The following is a 26200-nucleotide window of genomic DNA, read 5'->3' as shown; positions in this document are numbered from 1 at the left end:
GACAGGGTAAATGAATTAGGGACGGGGCTAATCAATTAGGAATTGGGCAAATCAATTTTCCATTTCCCCTCTTTTTTTTTTGCCTATTTTTTTTAGGAAGTGGTGAGAAAGAGCAGGACGAAATGACCCATTTTCCCCTCTTTTTTGCCCATTTTTTTAATCAAGAGAGGTGAGAAAGAGCAGGATTTAGACAAATTAGGGATTCCCAGTTTGCTCACTGCAGGGTTTTGGCCAAGAATTGGGTAGAAAACGGGGGAAAATGGGGTCTTTGTTGCACGCAGCAAAAATTTTGTAAAAAATCTGCTTTTTTGCGGCAAGGTTTTAGAGAGAAACGAGAGAAAAAAAAAAGGGTGGAAATGTGGCTTTTTGCTGCACTCGCCCCAAAAAAAATAATAATAAAATCTCACTTCCCCTTTTCTCGCCGCAGGGTTTTAGACGCGAATTGAGTAGAAAACAGGCGGAAATGGGGTTTTTTGCTGCGTGCACCAAAAATCCCTCCTTGCTGGGAGGGTTTTGGAGAGGGATTTGGTGAGGAAATAGGTGAAAAAGTGACCTGCGTAAAAAAAAAATGGGTGAAAACGTGAAATTTGGCTACCTGCATCAAAAAAATCCTACTTCCACTTTGCAGCGGGGTCATGGACACGAATTGGGTAGAAAATGGGCAAAAATTATTATTATTATTACTTTTTTGCACACACCAAAAAAACAACCCACTGCTCTTTTGCTCACGGTGGGGTTTTGCCCAATAATTGGGTGGGAAATGGGTGAAAATACGGCTTTTTGGTGCATGCACCAAAATCTTCGTGGCCCCATTGCTTATAGAACCATTTTGGAGAGGGATAGGGTGGAAAAATGGGTGAAAATATGGGTTTTTGGTGCATGCACCAGAAGTCTTTGTGGCCCCGTCGCTTCTAAAAGGCCTTTGGACCGGGATTGGGTGGAAAAATGGGTGAAAATGTAGGTTTTTGATACAGGCACCAAAAATCCTCATGATCCCATTGCTTGCAGAAGGGTTTTGGGGAGGAATTGGGTGGAAAACGGGTGAAAATACGATGTTTTGGTGCATGCACCAAAAGTCCTCGTGACCCCGTTGCTTGTTGAAGGGTTCTGGAGGAGGACTGTGTGGAAAAATGGGTGAAAATGTGGCTTTTTGGTACATGCACCAAAAATTCTCCTGGTTCTTTTGCTTGTCGAAGGGTTTTGAGGAGGAATTGGGTGGAAAAATGGGTGAAAATGTAGCTTTTTGGTGCATGCACTAAAATCCTCATGATCCCATTGCTTGTTGAAGGGTTTTGGAGAGGAATTGGGTGGAAAAATGGGTGAAAATGTGGCTTTTTGGTACATGCACTAAAATCCTCATGGCCCCATTGCTTGCAGAAGGGTTTTGGAGAGGAATTGGGTGGAAAAATGGGTGAAAATGCGGCTTTTTGGTACATGCACCAAAAATTCTCCTGGTTCTTTTGCTTGTCGAAGGGTTTTGAGGAGGAATTGGGTGGAAAAATGGGTGAAAATGTGGCTTTTTGATGCATGCACTAAAATCCTCATGATCCCATTGCTTGCAGAAGGGTTTTGGAGGAGGATTGCGTGGAAAAATGGGTGAAAATGCGACTTTTTGATGCATGCACCAAAAATCCTCATGGTCCCATTGCTTGCAGAAGGGTTTTGAGGAGGAATTGGGTGGAAAAATGGGTGAAAATACGGCTTTTTGATACATGCACCAAAAATCCTCATGGTCCCATTGCTTGCAGAAGGGTTTTGGAGAGGAATTGCGTGGAAAAATGGGTGAAAATACGGCTTTTTGATACATGCACCAAAAAATCCTCATGGCCCTGTTGCTTATAGAAGAGCTCTGGAGAGGGATTGGGTGGAAATCGGGTGAAAATATGGGGTTTTGGTGCATGTACCAAAAATCCTCATGATCCCATTGCTTGCAGAAGGGTTTTGGAGAGGAATTGGGTGAAAATACGTCTTTTTGGTGCTGACTCCCGCCCCTTTTTTTGTCAGCCTCCCCAGAACGCATCATGGTGGTCCTGGGCAAGGAGCCGGAGCTGGAGCTGGAGGAAGACGTCACCGACCTCTGGACCGCCGTGGCCTTCGTCATCCTCTTCCTCCTCAGCCTCTGCTACAGCACCGGCGTCACCCTCTTCAAGGTACTCCCCCCCCGCACCCCCCAACAATAATAATTAGCATTAATTAAGGCCGAGCAATTTAACGTTGGTGTCTCCCCAGGTCCTCTGAGTGCTGAAGGTCTTCGCCCATGGGTGCCCCCTCCGTTGTCCCAGGGGTTGGACCGGGAATTTTTGTGCTTTTCTCAAAAATGCACAGAATAAAACGATTTTTCAGACCGTTTCCGCGGGCTTCGAGAAACCCCTTTTCCACCCCAAAATGGAGCCACGTTGCCTCGGTGATCTCCGGCAGGCTTCAAGAGACTGTTTTTCCCCCAGGCGAAGACACGTTGTGTTGGTGCGCCACACCCTAATCTCCTTAAATCTCCAAAAAACCCTTTCCCCCCCCAAAAAACAAAGCCCTGTTGCATTGGTGCTTCCTATTCAATTTCCATCGGGTTACCAAAAAAGACGATTTTCCCCCCAAAATGAAGCCTCATCGTGTCGCTCCATCTCAGCCTAATCTTCATCCAGCTTCAGGAAACCCATTTTTTCCCCCAAAAAAAGCCCTGTTGTATCGGTTTATCGCACCCCAGTGTCCACCGGGTTGCTAAAAAACCCCTTTTCCCCCCAAAATGAAGGCACTTTGTGTTATTACATCTCATCCTAATAAAAAAAGCTTCAAAAAACCCGTTTTGCCCCAAAATGACGTCCCTGTTACATTGGTGCATCACACTAAGAACCCCCCCTTTTCTTCATCACGTTGCCTCGATGCACCCCAAACAAGTTGCCCAAAACCTCCCTTTTTTCCCCCATTTTCCTCCCCAGCCCTACACCCCTCCATGGGCTGATTGCGTGCCGGGGACCCAATATTTCAGTTTTTCCCCCCATTTTCCTTCCCAACCCCACACCCCCCCAGGGGTTGATTGCATGCCAGGGACCCAATATTTCATTTTTTTCCCCCCGTTTTCCTCCCCGGCCCTGCACCCCTCCGTGGCTTGATTGCGTGCCGGGGAGCCAAAATTTCATTTTTTGGACCAAAAACCTCAAAATCCTGTTTACGATAAAAGCCATTTTCATTTCTCCTCTTTCCTCCCCGTCGTGGTTTCTTGGGCCGCTGCCTGAGTCATTTGGGGAGCAGAAACTGGTTGTTTTCCCCCCAAAAAAAGCAGCGCCGAACATCTGGATTTCGGCGTCACCCCGGCCAGATGTGTCCTGTTTACCTGAACCGCGCTTCTCCCTCTGAGTCACCGCACCCAAAATAGCCGTTTCCTGCCCCAAAACCGCCCCCGGCGCCTTTCACACGGAGGGACGCGGTGCGTGATGGGAAAAAACATGGCGGGAGCGCGGGGAAATGCAGATTTTTTATCGAAAATACGGAAACGGAGAAGCAAAGATGGGAAATTTGGTAATAAAGTGGGATTTGAACGTTTTTTGGGGCATTTTCTGGTGGATTTCACCCTGTTTCGTGGCTTGTTCTCCCTCCGAGGCCGTTGGCCAATGGGAAGGAGGGGATGGAGGGGGCGGGGCCTGGGCTCTGCTGTAGAAGATGAGGAAGAGCGTGATGAAGGTGGAGATCGTGGTCCGGGCTCCTCCTCCGCCCCATTTCACGAAGCTCGGCCCACCGCAATCCCAGAGATCCTTGGGGCAGGGGACGCCATCATTAACCCATCTAATTAACCCCTAACGACCCTTACCCGATGCTAATTGGCTGCCCGGTCGTGGTCTTGGAAGACCCAACGTGGTCTTGGAAGACCCAACGTGGTCTTGGAAGACCCAACGCGGTCTTGGAAGACCCAACGCGGTCTTGGAAGACCCAACGTGGTCTTGTGAAACTCAATGTGGACTTGGAAGATCCAACAAGGTCTTGGGAAACTCAACGTGGTCTTGGAAGACCCAACACAGTCTTGGGAGACCCAACGTGGGCTTGGAAGACCCAACAAGGTCTTGGGAGACTCAACGTGGTCTTGGAAGACCCAACAAGGTCTTGCAGGACCCAACGTGGTCTTGGAAAACCCAAGGTGGTCTTGGAAGACCCCACAAAGTCTTGGAAGACCCAACAAGGTCTTGCAGGACCCAACGTGGTCTTGGAAGACCCAACATGGCCTTGGAAGACCCAACAAGGTCTTGCAGGACCCAAGGTGGTCTTGGAAGACCCAACAAGGTCTTGGAAGACCCATCGTGGTCTTGGAAGACCCAATGCGGCCTTGGAAGACCCAGCGTGGCCTTGGAAGACCCAACATGGCCTTGGAAGACCCAACATAGCCTTGGAAGACCCAACAAGGTCTTGGAAGACCCAACGTGGTCTTGGAAGACCCAACAAGGTCTTTCAGGACCCAACGTGGCCTTGGAAGACCCAACAAGATCTTGGAAGGCCCAACACGATCTTATCTTAATAAAATAATAAAAATAAAATAATAAAATAAAATAAAATAAAATAAAATAAAATAAAATAAAATAAAATAAAATAAAATAAAATAAAATAAAATAAAATAAAATAAAATAAAATATTACAAGGGCATGCAATCCGTTGCAAAACCCCCCAAATAAATTGCAAAAGCATGCAATCCATTGCAAAAAACCCAAATTAATTGGAAGAGCATGTAATCCATTGCAAAAAAAAAATTAAAACAAATTGGAAGAGCATGTAATTCATTGCAAAATAATAATCATAATCATAATCATAATAATAAATAAATAATAATAATAATAAAATTGCAAAAGCATGCAATCCACTGCAAAAAATAACCAAATAAATTGCAAGAGCAAGCAATCCATTGCAAAACCTTCCCCATTAATTGCAAGAGCATGAAATCCGTTGCAAAAAAAAAACAAAAACAAATTGCAAGAGCATGAAATCCATTGCAAAAAATAATAATAATTTTAAAAATTGCAAAAGCATGCAATCCATTGCAAAAACCCCCAAATAAATTGCAAGAGCATGCAATCCACTGCGAAAAAAAAAAATAAAATAAAAAATAAATTGCAAAAACATGAAAATCAATTTCTTTTCCAAAAAAAAAATCCCAAATCCTGGCACGATGCACGGCGCACGCACAAAACCACACGGAGCCCGGAGGGAAAAACAAAAAAAAAGTTTATTTTTCGCGGCGACTATTTACAAGGAAAAGGGAAGGGGAGGGGGGTCGCACCACGTGGAGAAGGCGTCTGGCGACGGCGGGCAGCAAAATCCGACAGGAGCCGGGTTATTTCACCTGGAGATGGGGAAAATGAGGCTTTCGGTTAATTAAAAATTCAGATTTTTGCAAAATTTGGGTGAAAATTTGAATTTATGAGTGCGAGGAAGAGGTGGGAGGTTGTGTTGTTACAACTCAACAGCTCGTTGCACGTGGTGGATCCAATTCTTCATCTTTCAACCCAATTCTGTGTAAATAAAAGTCATTAGGAGATGGGATTGATGCTAAAAAGTCTTGAAATGGGGTAAAAAATTGAGAGTTTTGCAAAATTGGGGGGAAAATTTGAATTTATGAATGCGAGGAAGAGATAGGAGGTTATGTTGTTGCAACTTAATGGCTCGTTACATGTGCTGGATCCAATTCTTCATCTTTCTACCCAATTCTGCGTAAATAAAAGTCATTAGGAGATGGGACTGATGTTAAAAAGTCTTGAAATGGGGTAAAAAATGGAGATTTTTGCAAAACTGGGGGGAAAATTTGAATTTATGGGTGTGAGGAAGAGGTGGGAGGTTGTGTTGTTACAACTTAATGGCTCGTTGCATGTGCTGGATCCAATTCTTCATCTTTCTACCCAATTCTGCGTAAATAAAAGTCATTAGGAGATGGGATTGATGCTAAAAAGTCTTGGAATGGGGTAAAAAACAGAGATTTTTGCAAAATTTGAGGGTAAAATGGATTTATGAGTGTGGGAGGTGATGGGAGGTGGCACCATCACAACTCAACGGCTCTTGGACGTGGTGGATCCCATCCCCACGTCCCTCGTCTCCCGGTGACCACCCAACCAGCCCCATTTTGGGGCGTTTTCCCCCCCAAAATCCGTACCTTGATCAAGGTGACGGTGGCGCTGTAGAAGAGGCTGAGGATGAAGAGGACGATGAAGGTCGACGCCGTCGTCCACAGGTTGTTGAGGTCGTCGTCCTCCTCCACCTCCGTGTAGGCGTCCAGGAAGGCTTGGGACAAGAGGCGAGAGCGAGTTAGCGCCGTCGCCGCGGGAGTACGAAAAAAATAAATAAATAAAAGGGGGCTGGTTTTGGGTCAATTTTGAGCGATTTTAGGTCCGGCTGTCACCAGGGACGGAAAATCCCTGGGGTTTCGGGGGCTGCGAGCGGTGAACGCGGCGGCGCGGCATCCACGGGCTGGGAAACGCGGGGCGCTGAGCAAGCCTGGCCGAAAATAACCCCCCAAAAATCCTCAAAAATGAAAAGTTTAACTCAAAATCATGAGATGTGAGGCCCCAAAAATGGAAGAATTCACCCCAAAAGCGGGTTGGGGGGTTGGGGGGGGCAGGGCCATGCCAATCCCTTGCGCAGCTGGATTTCTCCATGTTGTGCGTCAGAGGGTGGTCCTGTTCTTCGTTGTTTATTTATTTTTTACCTAAATTGGCTTTTTTAGACCCAAAATGCCGGGTTTGGGGAATCCCATAGGGTGCCCACCCTGCATTTGGCTCCCTTACGCAGGCCGCCCCCCTTTTTTTGCACACGCTGCAGCGTGTGTCTGACCTCCAAAAAAAAAAAAAAAGCCAATTTTGCATTTTTCTCCCCCAAAAATAAGCGAAGGGTCTTCTGGGAGAGGTAGATTAACCGATTTTGTGGGATTTTAGGGGGGAAAAAAGGGCCGGAATCTCGGGCAAGCTGCAGCAAGGGGAAGCGAGGCTGAGGGTGGTGCAAGGTGAGGACGCAAGGAGGACGTGAGGAGGAGGAGGACACGACGAGGAGGAGGACACGAAGACGAGGAGGACATGAGGATGAGGAGGACATGAAGAGGAGGAGGACATGAGGATGAGGAGGACACGAGGAAGAGGAGGACACGAGGAAGAGGAGGACACAGAGGAGGAGGACACGAGGACAAGGAGGAGACGAAGAGGAGGAGGACACGAAGACGAGGAGGACATGAGGATGAGGAGGACATGAAGAGGAGGAGGACATGAGGATGAGGAGGACACGAGGAAGAGGAGGACACGAGGAAGAGGAGGACACAGAGGAGGAGGACACGAGGACAAGGAGGAGACGAAGAGGAGGAGGACACGAAGACGAGGAGGACATGAGGATGAGGAGGACATGAAGAGGAGGAGGACATGAGGATGAGGAGGACACGAGGAAGAGGAGGACACGAGGAAGAGGAGGACACAGAGGAGGAGGACACGAGGACAAGGAGGAGACGAAGAGGAGGAGGACACGAAGACGAGGAGGACATGAGGATGAGGAGGACATGAAGAGGAGGAGGACATGAGGATGAGGAGGACACGAGGAAGAGGAGGACACGAGGAAGAGGAGGACACAGAGGAGGAGGACACGAGGACAAGGAGGAGACGAAGAGGAGGAGGACACGAAGAGGAGGAGGACACAAGGAGGAGGAGGACACGAGGAGGAGGAGGACAGGAGGATGAGGAGGACACGGGGAGGAGGAGGACACGAGGAAGAGGAGGACATGAGGATGAGGAGGACACGAGGAAGAGGAGGACATGACGAGGAGGAGGACATGAGGATGAGGAGGACATGAGGAAGAGGAGGACATGACGAGGAGGAGGACACGAGGACGAAGAGGACACGAGGACGAGGAGGACACAAGGAAGAGGAGGACACGAGGAGGAGGAGGACACAAAGAGGAGGAGGACACAAAGAGGAGGAGGACATGACGATGAGGAGGACACGAGGAAGAGGAGGACACAAGGAAGAGGAGGACACGAAGAGGAGGAGGACACGAAGAGGAGGAGGACACGAGGAGGAGGAGGACATGAGGATGAGGAGGACACGAGGAAGAGGAGGACACGAGGAAGAGGAGGACACGAAGAAGAGGAGGACATGAAGAGGAGGAGGACACGAGGAAGAGGAGGACACGAGGAAGAGGAGGACACGAGGAAGAGGAGGATTCAAGAAAACGAGGACAGGGGAAGATGAGGAGGACACGAGGACAAGGAGGACATGAGGACAAGGAGGTTGCGGAAGGCGGAGGCTGCAGGAGCTGCAGAGGGCGCTGCGGGAACGAAGAGCGCGGTGCGAGGGACGCGAAGGGTCTGCGAGGAGCACGAAGCGGAGGACCTGCAAAGAGGACGGTGCAAAGAGCAAGGTGCAAAGGATTTGCAAAGAGCAAGGTGCAAAGGATTTGCAAGGACCATGATGCAAAGAGCACGAAGCGAAGGGTTTGGAAAGAGCGCGACGCAAGGACCTTCCTGCAAAGAGGTGCAAGGGATTTGCGAAGGGGGTGGTGGGAAGACCAAGACGCAACGACCGAGACGCAAAGGACTTGCAAAGACCATGATGGAAAGAGCAGGATGCAAGGGGCAGGATGCGAGGGGGTGGAAAGCAGTTGCAAAGACCAAGGTGCGAAGACCAAGGAGCAAGAATTTCCAAAGACCATGATGCAAAGGATCTGCAAAGACCATGACGCAAAGACCAAGGTACGAAGAGGACGAAGGAAAGATTTGCGAAGCCCACGACACAAAGATTTCCAAAGGCCATGATCCAAAGAGGACGAAGCAAAGGATTTGCAAAGACCAAGATGCGAAGAGGACGAAGGAAAGATTTGCAAAGACCAGGATGCAAGGAGATGGAAAGGATTTACAAAGACCAAGATGCAAAGACCAAGACACAAAGACCAAGATGCAAAGACCATGACACAAAGATTTGCAAGGACCATGATCCAAAGAGGACCAAGCAAAGGATTTGCAAAGACCACGATGCAAGGAGAAGGCTGCGAGGAGATGCAAAGGATTTACAAAGACCAAGATGCAAAGATTTGCAAAGATCGAGGTGCAAAGACGAAGATACAAAGAGGACGAAGGAAAGATTTGCAAAGAACACGATGCAAAGACCAAGATGCAAAGAGCAAGATGCAAAGAGCAAGAGGCAAAGATTTCCAAAGACCATGATCCAAAGAGGATTAAGCAAAGGATTTGCAAAGACCAAGATGCAAAGACCAAGACGCAAAGAGGACGAAGGAAGGATTTACAAAGACCTTGATGCGAAGACCATGATGCAAGGATTTGCAAAGAACAGGATGCAAAGACCGAGATGCAAAGAGATGGAAAGGATTTGCAAAGACCAAGACGCAAAGACCACGATGCAAAGAGGATGAAGGAAAAAATTGCAAAGCCCACGACACAAAGATTTCCAAAGGCCACGATCCAAAGAGGACGAAGCAAAGGATTTGCAAAAAACATGATGCAAAGACCAAGATGCGAAGAGGACGAAGGAAAGATTTGCAAAGACCACGCTGCAAAGAGCAAGAGGAAAAGATTTCCAAAGGCCATGATCCAAAGAGGATTACGCAAAGGATTTGCAAAGGCCACGACGCAAAGAGCACGAAGCAAAGGATCAGCAGGGCCCGCGATGCACAGAGCCGCCGCCTGCACCGCCGCGCGCCCCCCGCCCTGCCCAGCCCGGACAAAAGTGAGCTTTTGGTCTGCTTTCCAACAAAAATCCATAGTTTTGCTTTATTTCCGTCAGTTCGCCCCCGGGGAGGGGGCGGGGGGGGGTCACAGGTTTTGCACCGCGGATACAAGTCTCGAGGGGGGGAGGTTGACAAGTTTTGGGGTTGCAGAAACAGAGTTTTGGGGGATTTGGGGTACATTTCGCATCGAAGGAACAAGTTTTTTTGCACTGCAGAAACATTTCTGGGGAATTTTTAAACATTTTGCATTGCAGAAACATTTTTTGGGGCATTGCAGAAACATTTTGAGGGGCTTTTTGGCACATTTTGCCCTGCAGAAACACGTTTTGGTGGAATCTGGACACTTTTCCCACTGCAAAAACCAGCTTTGGGGGGACTTTAACACATTTAACAACGCAAAAAGCCGTTTGGGTGGATATTTTAGCACGTTTCCCATCGCAAAAACACATTTTTAGGGGACTTTATGAGATTTTGCACGGCAAAAACCAGCTTTTGGGGGACTTTAACACATTTTGCATTGCAGAAACACGTTTTTTAAGGGATGTTTGGCACCGCAAAATGAAATTTTGGGGAGACTTGAACGTGTTCCTGGTCGCAAAAACCCATTTTCAGGGATGTTTTCACACATTTTGCATCGTAAAAGCCAAGTTTTGGGAGACTTCAACGCGTTTCACACTGCAAAATGAAAGCTGGGGGGGATCTCAACACATCCCACGTTGAAAAAAAAACGAATTTTGGGGGCGGTTGAAGGCGTTTTGTGTTGCGGAAAAGAGTTTCGATGGATGTTTTAATATGTTTTGCACAGCAAAAAGCAGATTTGGGGGAGAATCAGGCATGTTTGGGTGTTGAAAAAAAACAGATTTTAATGGAGGTTTTGAGAAGTTCCACCCTGTAAAATGAATTCTGGGGGGATTATAACATCCCACGTTGGAAAAAAACAAATTATGGGGGGCAGTTGAAGATGTTCTGCATTGCAAAAAAAAATAAAACAACAGTTTTTTGGGGGAGACGAAGAGAGTTAAATACATTTTGCACCGAAACAACTGGTTTTGGGGGGGGGGGGGCGTCTTGAACACGTTGAGGCGAAACCGACGGAGGGAGGAGGAGGAGGAGGGGGGGATGATGATGATGATTTTTTTTAATAGCAGGAGCTGGCGGTGTCGGAGAGCACCAGGGAGACGTTGACCGAGGTGGGTTTACCCGAGGACTTGTCCACCGACTTCTGGGCCACCTGCAAGGGCAACCGCTCGTGGCCGACCAAGCAGGTGAAGACGTTGCCGGCCCCCCAGTCGTCGGTGGCCACGCTGAGGGCGCTGTAGGTGAAGTAGGTGCGCGCCGACTGCGATTCGGCGGCGGGCGGCATGGTGACGTAGTCGGAGGCCGGCAAGGGCTCGCCGTTGCGCAGCCAGCGGATGAAGAGGTCCGGAGGGTTGAAGCCCTTGGCCAAGCAGGTGACGGTGGCGGTCTCGTGGGCGCTGAGCTGCTCCGGAGGAGGGGGGAAGACGTAGAGGGCGGGGGGCTTGGCGTCGCGCTCTGCAAGGAAGGGAGACGGGGGGGTGGGATGCAATTGGAGCTCGTTATTCACTTTTCTTGCCAATCCGCGGTGAGATTGCTACGCTTTTTCTTTGTTTTTGCAAATTTCCAGTGCGATTTCAGTGCTTTTTCTTTGGTTTTGCAAATTTCAGATGCAATTTCAATGCTTTTTCTTTGTTTTTGCAAATTTCAGGTGCGATTGCAACGCTTTTTCTTTGTTTTTGCAAATTTCAGATACGATTGCAACGCTTTTTCTTTGTTTTGCCAAATCTGAGATGCGATTGCAATGTTTTTTCTTCGATTTTTACTAATTTGGGATGGAACTGCAACACCTTTTCTTAATTTTTGCAAATTCGCAATGCAATTGCAACACCTTTTCTTTGTTTTTTTACGAATTTGCGGTGCAATTGCAATGCTTTTTCTTTGTTATTGCAAAATTGTGATGTAATTGGAACACATTTTCTTTGTTTTTCCAAATTTGCAGTGCAATTGCGACACGTTTTCTTTGGTTTTGCAAATTTGAGATGAAATTTCAATGCCTTTTCTTCATTTTTTTTGCAAATTTGTGATACAATCACACCACACTTTTTCTGTTTTTTTTTTTTTTCAAATCTGTGATGCAATTGCAGCACTTTTTCCCTACATTTCCGAATCCTCGATGAATTCGCAGCGCTCTTTCCCTACGTTCGCAAATCCGCGACGCAATCACACCTCCTTTTTTTTTTTTTTTGCAGATATGGGGAAAAAAAATAGCATCAGCGACACCAACGCCACCTTTTCTCCCCAAAACTAGCAAAAAAAATCAAGGAGCGATGCGATCGCGTTCTCGTTTCTTAATTTTTTGGTGAAATAAATTCAATAAATGGAGGAAGAGGGCCGCAAGCAATCGATCGCGTTCTCGTTTCTTAATTTTTTGGTGAAATAAATTCAATAAATGGAGGAAGAGAGCCACAAGCAATCGATCGCATTCCCGTTTCTCAATTTTTTGGTGAAATAAATTCAATAAATGGAGGAGGAGAGTTGCGATTTCCCCCTTTCCCCCCCCCAGTTTGGCGAGAGGACTCACCGGTGGCCTTCTGCAGCTTCTCCTCGACAGGGAAGAGCAGCTCGGGGTGGCTGACCTTGCAGGTGTAGACCTCCTCCTTGTTCCACTCGTCGGCGCAGACGCTGGCCACCCCTTCCACCCAGTAGAGGCCGTTGGCTTGGAGGACGCGGGGTGTGGTCTTGGTCTCCAGCTTCTGCCTGTCCTCCTTGAACCAGGAGATGACCAGCCCCTCCACGGTGGGCAGGTTGCTCACCTTGCAGGTCAGCTTGGCCACCTTCTCGTTGAAGATGTCCACGAAGGACGGGGGGAGCACGCGGACCGTGATGTCGCTGCTCTCGGGTTTATCTACCGGAAGAGGTCGGTGAGCGGGGGCGTTGGGGTTTAGTTGGGGTTTTTTTTTCCCCCCGCCCCCAAAAAAATAAGCAGGTGTGCCCAAACGATGAGAAAGACGGGGTTGGTGGCACTAAAGTTGGGATTTTGCCTGTTTTTTCCCCAAAAAATAAGGGTAAGGGCAGCACTTCTACCTTCTCTAAGGTTCAAGGATGGGTTTAGTGGAACCAAAGTTGGGATTTTGCCTGGTTCCTCCCCAAAAATAAGGCTGAAGATATCATTTCTACCTGACTTAAGGTTCAGGGATGGGTTTGGTGGAACCAAAAATTGGGATTTTGCCTGGTTCCTCCCCAAAAATAAAGGTGAGGGCGTCACTTCTGACTTATCTAAGGTTCAGGGATGGGTTTGGTGGAACCAAAATTGGGATTTTGCCTGGTTCCTCCCCAAAAATAAAGGTAAGGGCATCACTTCTGCTTGACCTAAGTTTCAAGGATGGGTTTGGTGGAACCAAAATTTGGATTTTGCTTGGTTTCTCCCCAAAAATAAAGGTGAGGGCATCACTTCTGCCTGACCTAAGTTTCAAGGATGGGTTTGGTGGAACCAAAATTTGGATTTTGCCTGGTTCCTCCCCAAAAATAAAGGTGAGGGCATCACTTCTGACTTATCTAAGGTTCAGGGATGGGTTTGGTGGCACCAAAATTTGGATTTTGGCTGGTTCCTCCCCAAAAATAAAGGTGAGGGCATCACTTCTGACTTATCTAAGGTTCAGGGATGGGTTTGGTGGCACCAAAATTTGGATTTTGCCTGGTTCCTCCCCAAAAATAAAAGTGAGGGCATCACTTCTGCCTGACCTAAGGTTCAAGGATGGGTTTGTTGGCACCAAAATTTGGATTTTGGCTGGTTCCTCCCCAAAAATAAGGCTGAAGATATCGTTTCTACCTGACCTTAGTTTCAAGGATGGGTTTGGTGGCACCAAAATTGGGATTTTGGTCACTTCCCCCCCAAAAAAACCAACGTGAGGTGACCACTTACAGCCGCACTCCAGGGCCTTGCTGGTGTTCCTCATCTCCCCGTCCACCTGGCAGGTGTAGATGGTGCCGGCGTCCCACTCGGCCTCGGTGACGCTCAGGTGGCTGTCGGTGACGTAGGCGCCGGTGCCCTCAGTCACCGCCCCGGTGGTGACGGCGCCGGAGGTGACGGCGGCGCCGTTCTTCAGCCAGGAGACGGCGGTGAGGCGGCGAGGCCCGTGGACGCGGCAGAGGAGGCTGGAGTTCCTGTAGGGGCCCTCGAAGTCCTCGCGGGACGGGGGGTGGATGGAGACGACCGGGGGGACGGGGACGACCGGGAAGCCTGTTTTTTGGGGGGGGGGGAGGGGAGAGGGTTAAGGGGGGGTGGGGGAGAAGAGGAGGAGGAGGTGGAGGAGCAGGAGGAGGTTCAGGAGGAGGTGGAGGATGGAGAAGGGTCAAGAGGAGGTTCAGGAGGAGGTGGAGGAGGACCAGGAGAAGGAGAAGGACCAAGAAGGACGAAGAAGGACCAAGAAGGACCAAGAAGGACCAAGAAGGACCAAGAAGGACCAAGAAGGACCAAGAAGGACCAAGAAGGACCAAGAAGGACCAAGAAGGACCAAGAAGGACCAAGAAGGACCAAGAAGGACCAAGAAGGACCAAGAAGGACCAAGAGGAGGCTCGGGAGAAGGTGAGGAACCAAGAGGAGGCTCAGAAGATGGAGAAGGACCAAGAGGAGGCTTGGGAGAAGATGGAGGACCAAGAAGGACCAAGAGGAGGCTCGGGAGAAGGAGAAGGACCAAGAAGGACCAAGAGGAGGCTCAGGAGATGGAGAAGGACCAAGAGGAGGCTCGGGAGAAGGAGAAGGACCAAGAAGGACCAAGAAGGACCAAGAGGAGGCTCAGGAGAAGATGGAGGACCGAGATGGACCAAGAGGAGGTTCAGGAGGAGATGAAGGACCAAGAGGAGCCTCAGGAGGTGGAGAAGGACCAAGATGGACCAAGAGGAGGCTCAGGAGAAGACCGAGGAGGCCACCAACGAGGAAGATACAATAAGGAGGACGGGAATGAGGAGGCCACCAACGAGGAGGACACCAACGAGGAGGCCACCCACGAGGAGGACACCCACGAGGAAGATACAATGAGGATACCAACAAGGAGGACACCAATGAGCGGGCTACAACGAGGAGGACACAGTGAGGAGAACACCAATGAGGAGGACATGAATGAGGAAGATACAACGAGGAGGACACCAACGAGGAGGACATGAATGAGGAAGATACAACGAGGAGGCCACCAACGAGGAGGACATGAATGAGGAAGATACAATGAGGACACAGCGACAAGGATACTACAAGGAGGACACCAACAAGGAGGACACCAACAAGGAGGACACCAACAAGGAGGACACCAACAAGGAGGACGTGAACGAGGAGACCCACAAGGAAGATACTACAAGGAGGACAACAATGAGGGGGCTACAACGACGAGGACACCAATGAGTAGGACACAATGAGGAGGCCACCAACGAGGAGGCCAAAACAAGAAGGACGGGAACGAGGAAGACACAACGAGGAGGCCACCAACGAGGAGGCCGCCCAGGAGGAAGATACAACAAGGAGGATACACCGAGGAGGCTACACCGAGGAGGAGGAGGAGGCCACCACCGCTACTCACCGGGGTTGATGATCTCCACCACGGCGTTGCCGTGCGGGTGGGCGGCGTGGCAGTAGAAGGGCTGCTGCGCCTTCCCGTCCTGCAGCGGCAGCTGCAGCCGGCTGGCGGCCATGTTGCCCCCGGCCCCGCGGGCTTCTGGGAAGGCGACGGCGTTGCGGGCGGTCACGTTTTCGTTGATCGCGTTCGTCCAGGTGAGGGTGACGCCGCCGGGGACGTAGCCCACGGCCACGCAGCCCACGGCGTAGAGCGATGAGGAGGACGAGCCGCAGGAGAGCAGCGGGAAGAGGGTGGGGCCGCGGGGGGAGTCTGGGGGAGGGAAAAGGGGGAAAAGGGGGGTCAGACTGGGACATACTGGGACGTACTGGGCCGTACTGGGACGTACTGGGCCTTACTGGACCTTACTGGGCCTTACTGGGCCTTACTGGGCCTTATGGGTCCTTACTGGTCAAGTATGAGCACCCCATAGCTCTAGTAGACCCAGTTTAGTACTACCAGTACCAGAAATCCCCGTACTGGTCCTTACTGGTCCTCACTGGACTCTGTTGTCCCTTATGGGTCTTTACTGGTCCTTACTGGTTCCAGTACTAGCACCCCATAGGCTCAGTAGACCCAGTTCAGTACCACCAGTATGAGAGGTCCCCATACTGGTCCTTACTGGTCCCTATTGGCCTTTACTGGTTCATACTGGTCAAGTACTAGCACCCCATAGCCTCAGTACACCCAGTTTAGTACTACCAGTACCAGAAATCCCCATACTGGGCCTTACTGGTCCCTATTGGCCTTTACTGGTTCATACTGGTCAAGTACTAGCACCCCATAGCCTCAGTACACCCAGTTTAGTACTACCAGTACCAGAAATCCCCATACTGGGCCTTACTGGTCCCTATTGGCCTTTACTGGTTCATACTGGACCTTACTGGTTCATACTGGTCAAGTAATAGCACCCCATAGCCTCAGTACACCCAGTTCAGTACCACCAGTACCAGAAATCCCCATACTGGTCCTTACTGGTCCTCACTGGACTCTGTTGTCCCTTATGGGTCTTTACTGGTCCTTACTGGTTCCAGTACTAGCACCCCATAGCTTCAGTACACCCAATTCAGTACGACCAGTATCAGAGATCCCCATACTGGGCCTTACTGGTCCCTATTGGGCTTTACTGGTTCATACTGGTTCATACTGGTCAAGTACTAGCACCCCATAGCTCTAGTAGACCCAGTTTAGTACTACCAGTACCAGAAATCCCCGTACTGGTCCTTACTGGTCCTCACTGGACCCTGTTGTCCCTTATGGGTCTTTACTGGTCCTTACTGGTTCCAGTACTAGCACCCCATAGGCTCAGTACACCCGGTTCAGTACCACCAGTATCAGAGATCCCCATACTGGTCCTTACTGGTCCCTATTGGCCTTTACTGGTTCATACTGGGCCTTACTGGTTCATACTGGTCAAGTACTAGCATCCCATAGCCTCAGTACACCCAGTTTAGTACTACCAGTACCAGAAATCCCCATACTGGGCCTTACTGGTCCCTATTGTGCTTTACTGGTTCATACTGGTACATACTGGTCAAGTACTAGCACCCCATAGCCTCAGTACACCCGGTTCAGTACCACCAGTATCAGAGAGCCCCATACTGGTCCTTACGGTCCCTATTGGCCTTTGCTGGTTCATACCGGGCCTTACTGGTTCATACTGGTCAAGTACTAGCACCCCATAGCCTCAGTACACCCAGTTTAGTATTACCAGTACCAGAAATCCCCGTACTGGTCCTTACTGGTTCATACTGGGCCTCACTGGTCCCTATTGTCCATTATGGGTTTTTACTGGTCCTTACTGGTTCAGTACAAGCACTCCATAGCCTCAGTACACCCAGTTCGGCGCCACAGCCCACATACTGGTCCTTACTGGTTTATACTGGTCCCTATTGGCACTCACTGGTCCGTACTGGCCCTTACTGGTCTGTACTGGTCAAGTATGGGCATCCCATAGCCTCAGTAGACCCGGTTCAGTACAACCAGTACCAGAGATCCCCATACTGGTCCCAGTACCACCAGAATGGGTGCCACAGCCCCCTACTGGTCCCAGGACCACCAGTACTGGTGCCAGAGCCCCCGTACTGGTCCCAGTATGAGCAGTACTGGTGCCGGAACCCCTGCACTGGTCCCAGTATGGGCAGTAATGATGCTGGAGTTCCTGTACTGGTCCCAGTACCACCAGTACTGGTGCCGGAGCTCCCGTACTGGTCCCAGTACCACCAATACAGGTGCCGGGGCCCCCGTACTGGTCCCAGTATGGGCAATACAGGTGCCGGAGCTCCCGTACTGGTCCCAGTACCACCAGTACAGGTGCCAGACCTCTTGTACTGGTCCCAGTACAGGCAGTACAGGTGCCGGAACCCTAGAACTGGTCCCAGTACCACCAGTACAGGTGCCGGGGCCCCCGTACTTGTCCCTGTACCACCAGTACAGGTGCAGGGACCCCGTACTGGTCCCAGTACTGGCAGTAGAAGTGCCGGAGCTCCCATACTGGTCCCAGTACCACCAGTACAGGTGCTGGAGCTCCCGTACTGGTCCCAGTACCACCAGTACAGGTGCCGGGGCCCCCGTACTGGTCCCAGTATGGGCAGTACTGGTGCCGGAGCTCCCGTACTGGTCCCAGTACGGGCAGTACTGGTGCCGGAGCTCCTGTAATGGTCCCAGTACCACCAGTACAGGTGCCGGAGCTCCCATACTGCTCCCAGTACAGGCAGTACTGGTGCCGGAGCTCCCATACTGGTCCCAGTACCACCAGTACTGGTGCAGGGACCCCGTACTGGTCCCAGTACGGGCAGTAGAGGTGCCGGAGCTCCCATACTGGTCCCAGTACCACCAGTACAGGTGCCGGAGCTCCCGTACTGGTCCCAGTACGGGCAGTAGAGGTGCCGGAGCTCCCGTACTGGTCTCAGTACGGGCAGTACTGGTGCCGGAGCTCCCATACTGGTCCCAGTACCACTAGTACAGGTGCTGGAGCTCCCGTACTGGTCCCAGTACCACCAGTACAGGTGCCGGGGCCCCCGTACTGGTCCCAGTATGGGCAGTAGAGGTGCCGGAGCTCCCGTACTGGTCCCAGTACGGGCAGTACTGGTGCCAGGTCCCCCGTACTGGTCCCAGTATGGGCAGTACAGGTGCCGGAGCTCCTGTAATGGTCCCAGTACCACCAGTACAGGTGCCAGGGCCCCCGTACTGGTCCCAGTATGGGCAGTACAGGTGCTGGAGCTCCCGTACTGGTCCCAGTACCACCAGTACAGGTGCAGGGACCCCGTACTGGTCCCAGTACGGGCAGTAGAGGTGCCGGAGCTCCCGTACTGGTCCCAGTATGGGCAGTAGAGGTGCCGGAGCTCCCGTACTGGTCCCAGTACCACCAGTACAGGTGCCGGGGCCCCCGTACTGGTCCCAGTATGGGCAGTACAGGTGCCGGAGCTCCCGTACTGGTCCCAGTACCACCAGTACAGGTGCCGGAGCTCCCGTACTGGTCCCAGTACGGGCAGTACTGGTGCCGGAGCTCCCGTACTGGTCCCAGTATGGGCAGTAGAGGTGCCGGAGCTCCCGTACTGGTCCCAGTACCACCAGTACAGGTGCCGGGTCCCCCGTACTGGTCCCCGTACCACCAGTGCTGTTGCCGGAGCTCCCGTACTGGTCCCAGTACGGGCAGTAGAGGTGCTGGACCTCCCGTACTGGGACCAGTACAGGCAGTACTGTTGCCAGAGCTCCCGTACTGGTCCCAGTACGGGCAGTACTGTTGCCGGAGCTCCCGTACTGGTCCCAGGACGGCCAGTACAGGTGCCGGAGCTCCCGTACTGGTCCCAGTACGGGCAGTACTGGTGCCGGGGCCCCCATACTGGTCCCAGTACAGGCAGCACTGGTGCTGGGGCCCCTGTACTGGTCCCAGTACCACCAGTACAGGTGCCAGAGCTCCCATACTGGTCCCAGTACAGGCAGTACTGGTGCCGGAGCTCCCATACTGGTCCCAGTACGGGCAGTACAGGTGCCGGAGCTCCCGTACTGGTCCCAGGACGGCCAGTACAGGTGCCGGAGCTCCCGTACTGGTCCCAGTACGGGCAGTACTGGTGCCGGGGCCCCCATACTGGTCCCAGTACAGGCAGCACTGGTGCTGGGGCCCCTGTACTGGTCCCAGTACCACCAGTACAGGTGCCAGAGCTCCCATACTGCTCCCAGTACAGGCAGTACTGGTGCTGGAGCTCCCATACTGGTCCCAGTACCACCAGTACAGGTGCCGGAGCTCCCGTACTGGTCCCAGGACGGCCCGTACAGGTGCTGGAGCTCCCGTACTGGTCCCAGTACGGGCAGTACTGGTGCCGGGGCCCCCATACTGGTCCCAGTACAGGCAGTACTGGTGCTGGGGCCCCTGTACTGGTCCCAGTACCACCAGTACAGGTGCCAGAGCTCCCATACTGGTCCCAGTACAGGCAGTACTGGTGCCGGAGCTCCCATACTGGTCCCAGTACCACCAGTACAGGTGCCGGAGCTCCCGTACTGGTCCCAGTACCACCAGTACAGGTGCCGGGGCCCCCGTACTGGTCCCAGTACGGGCAGTAGAGGTGCCGGAGCTCCCGTGCTGGTCCCAGTACCACCAGTACAGGTGCCGGAGCTCCCGTGCTGGTCCCAGTACCACCCGTACAGGTGCCGGGACCCTGTACTGGTCCCAGTACCACCAGTACAGGTGCCGGAGCTCCTGTGCTGGTCCCGGTACCACCAGTACAGGTGCTGGGGCCCCTGTACTGTTCCCAGTACCAGTAGTACAGGGGCCGGGACCCCCGTACTGGTCCCAGTACAGGCAGTATTGGTGCCGGGACCCCTGTACTTGTCCCAGTACAGGCAGTACAGGGGCCGGAGCTCCCGTACTGGTCCCAGTACCGGCAGTACAGGGGCCGGAGCTCCCGTACTGGTCCCAGTACCACCAGTGCAGGGGCCGGAGCCCCCGTACTGGTCCCAGTATGGGCAGTACTAGCACTGGTGCTCCCGTACTGGTCCCAGTACCACCAGTGCAGGTGCCAGAGTCCCCGCACTGGTCCCAGTATGGGCAGTACTAGCGCTGGAGCTCCCGTACTGGTCCCAGTACAGCCAGTACTGGTGCCACAGCCCCTCTACTGGTCTGTACTGGTCCAGTACCAGCATCCTATAGCCCCAGTACATCCAGTTTAGTATCTCCAGTTCCAGAGCCCTCATACTGGTCCATACTGGGCCAGTCCCAGCAACCAGTGCATTTAAACTCATCCAATTACAACAATCAATTAGTGCAATTAGTCCCTAGCAGCCTCTAATTAACCCAGCTCATTAAGTCCCCACACCATCCTCGTTAAGCGCGAAGCGCTAATTTCTTTGAAAAAGTCCGAATTGGGGCAAAAGCCAAATAAATGTGGTTTGAGGACTGGGTTCAGTGGCTTAATGTAAAATTTGGAAAATCAATCAAGCTAATTAGTGCTAATTAATCCCTTCGGAAAGGTTGAAATTAAAAAAAACTTGCAGTTTTTCACCTTTCCGGACCCAAATCTTGCATTTTTGGGGGCAGGTTGGGTGGCTTTCTTTAATTTTTGCGTTTTCCTGTCCCCTCATTTGTCCGTTTTAATGTCTTTTGATTTTAGCTAAAAACGGCTGAATTTGGTTAAATTGGGGCCTATAGGTTATCGATCAAGAACGTCTAATTTGTATCTCGCCTATCTATTAATATAGAGATAATTAATAAATTTTCTATAAATTTAGTGGGCATAATTAGTTTTATAAAGATTAAAATCTCGTTAATATAGAAATATTTACTGCCGATTAATTAATGTTTAGATTTACAAATATCTCTATAAAAATATACAGGTTTCCTTCGGCTAATTAATTAAATTAAATTAGTATATCTAGCATGATATAAATCATTAAATAGCCTATAGTAGGTCCATAAAATATAATATATATTTGATATATTCGATATATATATAGTATATAATATATATTTTATATATATCATATATATTATATATATTCGATATATCTGTTATATCTCCAATATCCTCTCTCTATATCATATTCATTAAATATTAATTACAATATTAGTTATACATTCGTTATAATATATGGTATACATATTAGATATATTACACGCATTAGATATATCCATTAATTATATCTATTATATATTATATATAGCTATTATATATTACAGATATCCATTATATGTATTATATTAATATTATATATATCATATATTATATTATATATATTATATATTATATATATTATATATATTCTATATTCTATATTATATATTATATATTTATATTAGATATATCCGTTAAATATATATATTATATGATATAATTATTATATATTAGATATATCCATTAATTATATCCAATATCTATTATATATTATATATGTCTATTATATATTATATATATATCTGTTATATCTACCTAATATCTATCTTATATATTAGATATACAAACTGTATACATAAAATATGTATTTTATGTTATGTTTCTATACAAAAAATGTATATCTTGTATATATACGAAAAAATATATCTAATATATGCGATAGATATTAGATATAATATATATATCGATATATACATCTATGTATCTAATAAATACAACAGATTTTAGATATAATGCATATAATAAATATATCTAATATATTTATTTTTTAGATATTAAACATAGCCGGTTTATCTAATATATATAACATATATATAATATATATTAAATATGACAGATATATCTAATAGATATATATATTAGAAGCCTGACATATATATAGGATGCATTTGTTATATATATATATATTAGAAATAATTACTATTATGTGCTTGCTATATTTGATATTTATATTAAATCTAATAATTCTATCTATGTATTTATTCTAGTAATTAAATCTAATTATTCTATCTATTATCTCTCCATATTTAATATATTATAAGGTGTGTTATACATAAACTATACATTTCTATACGTTAAACGAGGTAGAGTGGTGTATGTATACATTAAAGCACGTAGCTAGGCTTAGAAATTGTCGATATTTTTCGAGGTGAATCCCTCAATTTTCAGGGAAATGAAACCCGGCCAGAATCAAATGAATTTGCCTGAAACCCGCTGGTTTTAGCCCAAAGCTGCTGTTTACCCCAGCCACCTGCAAAGCGGGTTATTTTTCCCCCAAAAAAACAGGTGCTGTTTTTCAGACAGGATTTGCTCTGTTTTTCTTTTTTTTTCGTATATTTAACATGCAAAAATGGTGAAAAACCCCCGCTTCCCCTTTTTTTGCTGTTTTCGAAACCAGAACCGAGCTATTTCGGGCAATTCTAACCTCAAAATAAAGCCAGCTGAAAAACAAGCGCAGCTGCCACTTCCGGCCACCAAGCTGGGCTGAAATCAGCCATTTTAGGTGGAAAAGAGGAGGAAAAAAAAAAAAGTGACTTTTAATTTAATTTCTTTATATTTTTAAAGCTTTGGGCCGCAGTGTTGGAAATTCGTGGTGGAAAAAGAAGAAAAAACAACAACTTTTTAATAATATTTTTTCACCAACTCCAGGCAAATAATTAAGCTCCTGGAGTCGATTTTGGGTTAAAATAAATTAAAATTATTTTAAATGATGATAATTATAATAATATCATTATACATAATTCTTATACACTATATATAACACATATTTAATATATAATATATATAATATATAATATATATAATATATAATATATAATATATATAATATATAATATATATAATATATAATATATAATATATATAATATATAATATATATATAATATATATAATATATATAATATAATGTACATATAATATATAATATATTATGTATAATATAATGCATTATATATTTTATATATTTGTTATATTATTATATAATATCACACTATATATTGTTATTATTATTATAATTACCAATTTAAAATAATTTTAAGCAATAAACGGAACCTGCAACCTCAAATATCCCCCCTTTTTTTTGACCTAAAAACCTTAAACATCACAAATTGCTCCTTTTTTTTTTGTTTTTCTGCTATAATTGGGTGTTTGCTTTTTTGGGGGGGAAAGCAGATTATTGCGTGAATTTAGCTAAAATTCTCGTCTCTGCAGCCGGAGAGGTAAAAAGTCTAATTATCTTTTTACGGCTTAATTAAGAAATGCAATAAAATGGGTTCCCCCTCGAAAAATGTGCCTCTCCGCTCTTAAAAACCCCAATTCCTGGCTCTTTTCAACCTATTTTATCTCCCTCGTATAAGAACGACTAAGACTCTAAGGAGAAACTCTCCAAAAATCACTATTTTGCCCTAAACACCAGAAAAATCACTATTTAAGCACAAAATGCCTCATTCCAAGCCTGCCTACTGCGTAAGACCCTTAGAAACTGTCGTGCCGGAAACCCTAATTTTGGATATTAAATTAAAAATGAGACTTGCGGGGAGATTTTGTGGAGCTATTGGCGAATAAAGGCAAAAATGCGCCCAAAATCGACAATAATGGGTGAAAAACGCAGGCTTAAGCCTCATTTAAAATTTAAGAGCATCAAAATTTATCGTTAAATAGCCAAATTTGGAGGGGAAGAAAAGAATAACTAACAGTCCCAAGCCACTCCTGTTTTTTGTCTCAATTAATGAAGTCCCTATTAATTAATGAATTAAAAATAAGGGTTATGATATAATATTATTTAAGGGATCTTTGTCCAAAACAAGTCAAACTCCTCCAAAACTGCCCCAAAAAATGTCCTATTAAACTTTTTTCTGGGTAAAAAAGGGATTAGATTTTGACTTGGGTGAACTTTTAACAACACTAAAATCCCCTAAAACTGCCTCAAAAGCGATTGTCAATAAAATTAAGATATTTTTAGCCACCAAGACCCCCTGAAAGTCACCCAAGAGCCCCCAAAATGCCTCATTTCAGAGAAAATCCGTGAAAAAAAAGCCACAAAATCCGAAGGATTTGTGGGGCCCTAGACTTAGGGACGTCAGCCTGGCAAATTTAACTCAAACCACCCCAAAAACAGCCCAAAGAAAAAGGGAGACGTTACCTGAAATTTCGTCCTTCAGCCTCAATCTTCACCCACTATTTTGGGTCAGGTCACAATAATTTTTTCAGTTAATTAACCTCCCTGGCCATTTTCGCTAAAAACAGGGACTTTTCTGTCCTTTCGCCCGAAACGCTCTCAAAAAGCCTCAATTAGGGCTCGACGCCGAGACTAATATAATATATAATAATCAAATTGTCCTATTAAATAGAAATCTCTATTTCTTTTTTCTTAGAAACTCAAACTTTGGGACTAAACCACCGAGAAAATTAACTCCCTAGGGACGACCCAACTGCCAAACCCTAAAAAAAAAAAAACACTGAAAAACTGCAAAATTCAAAGTCCTCTCTCTTCCCCTGTCAGAAATATATTTATCAAAATATATTTTCTGACATAATTTTGCGTGAAAAGTCCTTTTTTTCCTCCCCATCTTGCCCAAACAAAGCAATTTCTCCCCCAGAAAAAAATTATAAATTTTAAATTATAAATTTTATAAATTTTAAATTATAAATTATAAATTATAAAAAATTTTATAAATATATATATAATTTCTATATATATATAAACATATATATATTATATAATTTATATATTATATAATTTATATATTATATATAAAATATATAAACTGGGGAGAGAAAAAAATCGACATTTCCACTCTACACAAAACCTCTATTAAACTCAACTCAACAAAAACGCCAAGTTAAGCCCCAAAACCTTCCCCTGGGTCCCTTTGGCCCTCACACGTCCTATTTCCCCCCCCCCCCCCCCAAAAAAAAAAATCTAAAAATAGATATTTTAGGGCTGACAAAGACTTTTTGACCTAATCCTGCCGACAAATCACCGCCGCGTGATTTGTTTTTTTTTCTAAAAGACTCCCAAATCGACTTTTTGACCCAATCCTGACATCAAACTGCCTTTGGTTAATTTTTTGCCCCTAAAAAGACCCTAAAATCATATTTTTGACATGATCCTGCCATCAAGTCATCTCCACGTGATTTTTTCCCCAAAAAAAGACCTGAAAATTAACTTTTTGACCCAATCCTGACATCAAACTGCCTTCAGTTCATTTTTGCCCCCTAAAAAGACCCTAAAATCATATTTTTGACATGATCCTGCCACCAAGTCACCGCCACATGAATTTTTCCCCCCCGAAAGACCTGAAAATCGACATTTTCACCCAGTCCTGACATCAAACTCCCCTTGACCGAATATCCCCCCATCAAAATCGACCCAAAAATCGACATTTTGACCCAATTCTGCCACGAAAACACCCTCCAGACGAAAATTCCCCCCCAAAGTCGACCCCAAATCGGGCATTTCGACCCATCGACGGCCGGTTTGCCCCATTTTCGGCCCCCGAGGCGGGGGCCGCCCACCCTCCGGCCCCCCACCCGGCCCAAAATTTGAGAAAATTGTCCCAAATTCGCCGTGGCGAGATGTTCGGCAGGAGGACTTACCGGAGGAGACGGTCACCTCGGTCCCGTGGCCCCACAGGTCAATGCTACCAGCATTACCACAACGGGGCGAAGGCATCGAGCCGCCGCTCAAAAACCCCTCCCACCTCTATTTTGCAGCCAAAAATATATATTTTAGCCAATTCAGGGCGTTTTCGCCTCAATTCGGGCCCCTCGGGGCACCCTGCGGGCTTAAAAATGTGGGTTTTTGTCTTCTTGGGTGTTTTCTAGAGGGATAAAATGAGGGTTTTGCTTCTTGAGTGCAGGCTGATGAGGTAGAAATGGGCAATAAATGGTTGAAAAAAGTAAAGAATGGCAACAAAAGGCAAAATAATCAACATATTTGGGGTAAAACTGGATGCAAAGGGCAAAAAAATGCCCATATTTGGGGAGAAAACTGCA

The 26200-nt window shown here is 47.4% G+C and overlaps 2 protein-coding genes and 1 gene segment (V, D, J or C); 2 read left to right on the top strand and 1 right to left on the bottom strand.

Annotated features, from left to right (window-relative positions):
- Positions 1 to 5186: 5186 nt before the first annotated feature.
- Positions 5187 to 25960, bottom strand: LOC308184486 (Ig mu chain C region-like). The segment is given in 7 exons: positions 25802 to 25960; positions 15280 to 15585; positions 13632 to 13949; positions 12291 to 12614; positions 10892 to 11224; positions 6125 to 6252; positions 5187 to 5320 (listed from the first exon to the last, which is right to left on the bottom strand).
- On the top strand, positions 13978 to 15104 carry LOC308184490 (uncharacterized protein; the record flags this gene model as incomplete). Its single annotated transcript, XM_080571603.1, has 2 exons — positions 13978 to 14713; positions 14886 to 15104. The coding sequence occupies exons 1-2, from the start codon at positions 14051 to 14053 to the stop codon at positions 15102 to 15104; spliced, it is 882 nt and encodes a 293-aa protein (XP_080427729.1). The 5' UTR covers positions 13978 to 14050.
- Positions 15593 to 21450, top strand: LOC308184485 (uncharacterized protein). The gene is made up of 4 exons (XM_080571598.1): positions 15593 to 17625; positions 17749 to 18075; positions 18648 to 19549; positions 19591 to 21450. Exons 1-4 carry the CDS (start codon positions 17336 to 17338, stop codon positions 20367 to 20369), a joined length of 2298 nt encoding a protein of 765 aa, XP_080427724.1. The 5' UTR covers positions 15593 to 17335; the 3' UTR covers positions 20370 to 21450.
- Positions 25961 to 26200: the final 240 nt, after the last annotated feature.

Source organism: Anser brachyrhynchus (assembly GCF_964034855.1).
Source record: "Anser brachyrhynchus genome assembly, chromosome: 34".
Taxonomy (NCBI): domain Eukaryota; kingdom Metazoa; phylum Chordata; class Aves; order Anseriformes; family Anatidae; genus Anser; species Anser brachyrhynchus.
This window is presented reverse-complemented; position numbering and strand designations above follow the sequence as displayed.

What these genes read in the sequence shown, in the direction of transcription:
- LOC308184485 (XM_080571598.1), top strand. Translation starts at nt 17,336, where the DNA reads ATGGGTGCCACAGCCCCCTACTGGTCCCAGGACCACCAGTACTGGTGC. An exon ending in TCCCAGTACCACCAGTACAG is followed by an intron (nt 17,626 to 17,748) that starts GTGCCAGACCTC and finishes CCACCAGTACAG; the next exon opens with GTGCAGGGACCCCGTACTGG. An exon ending in TCCCAGTACCACCAGTACAG is followed by an intron (nt 19,550 to 19,590) that starts GTGCCGGAGCTC and finishes CGGCCCGTACAG; the next exon opens with GTGCTGGAGCTCCCGTACTG.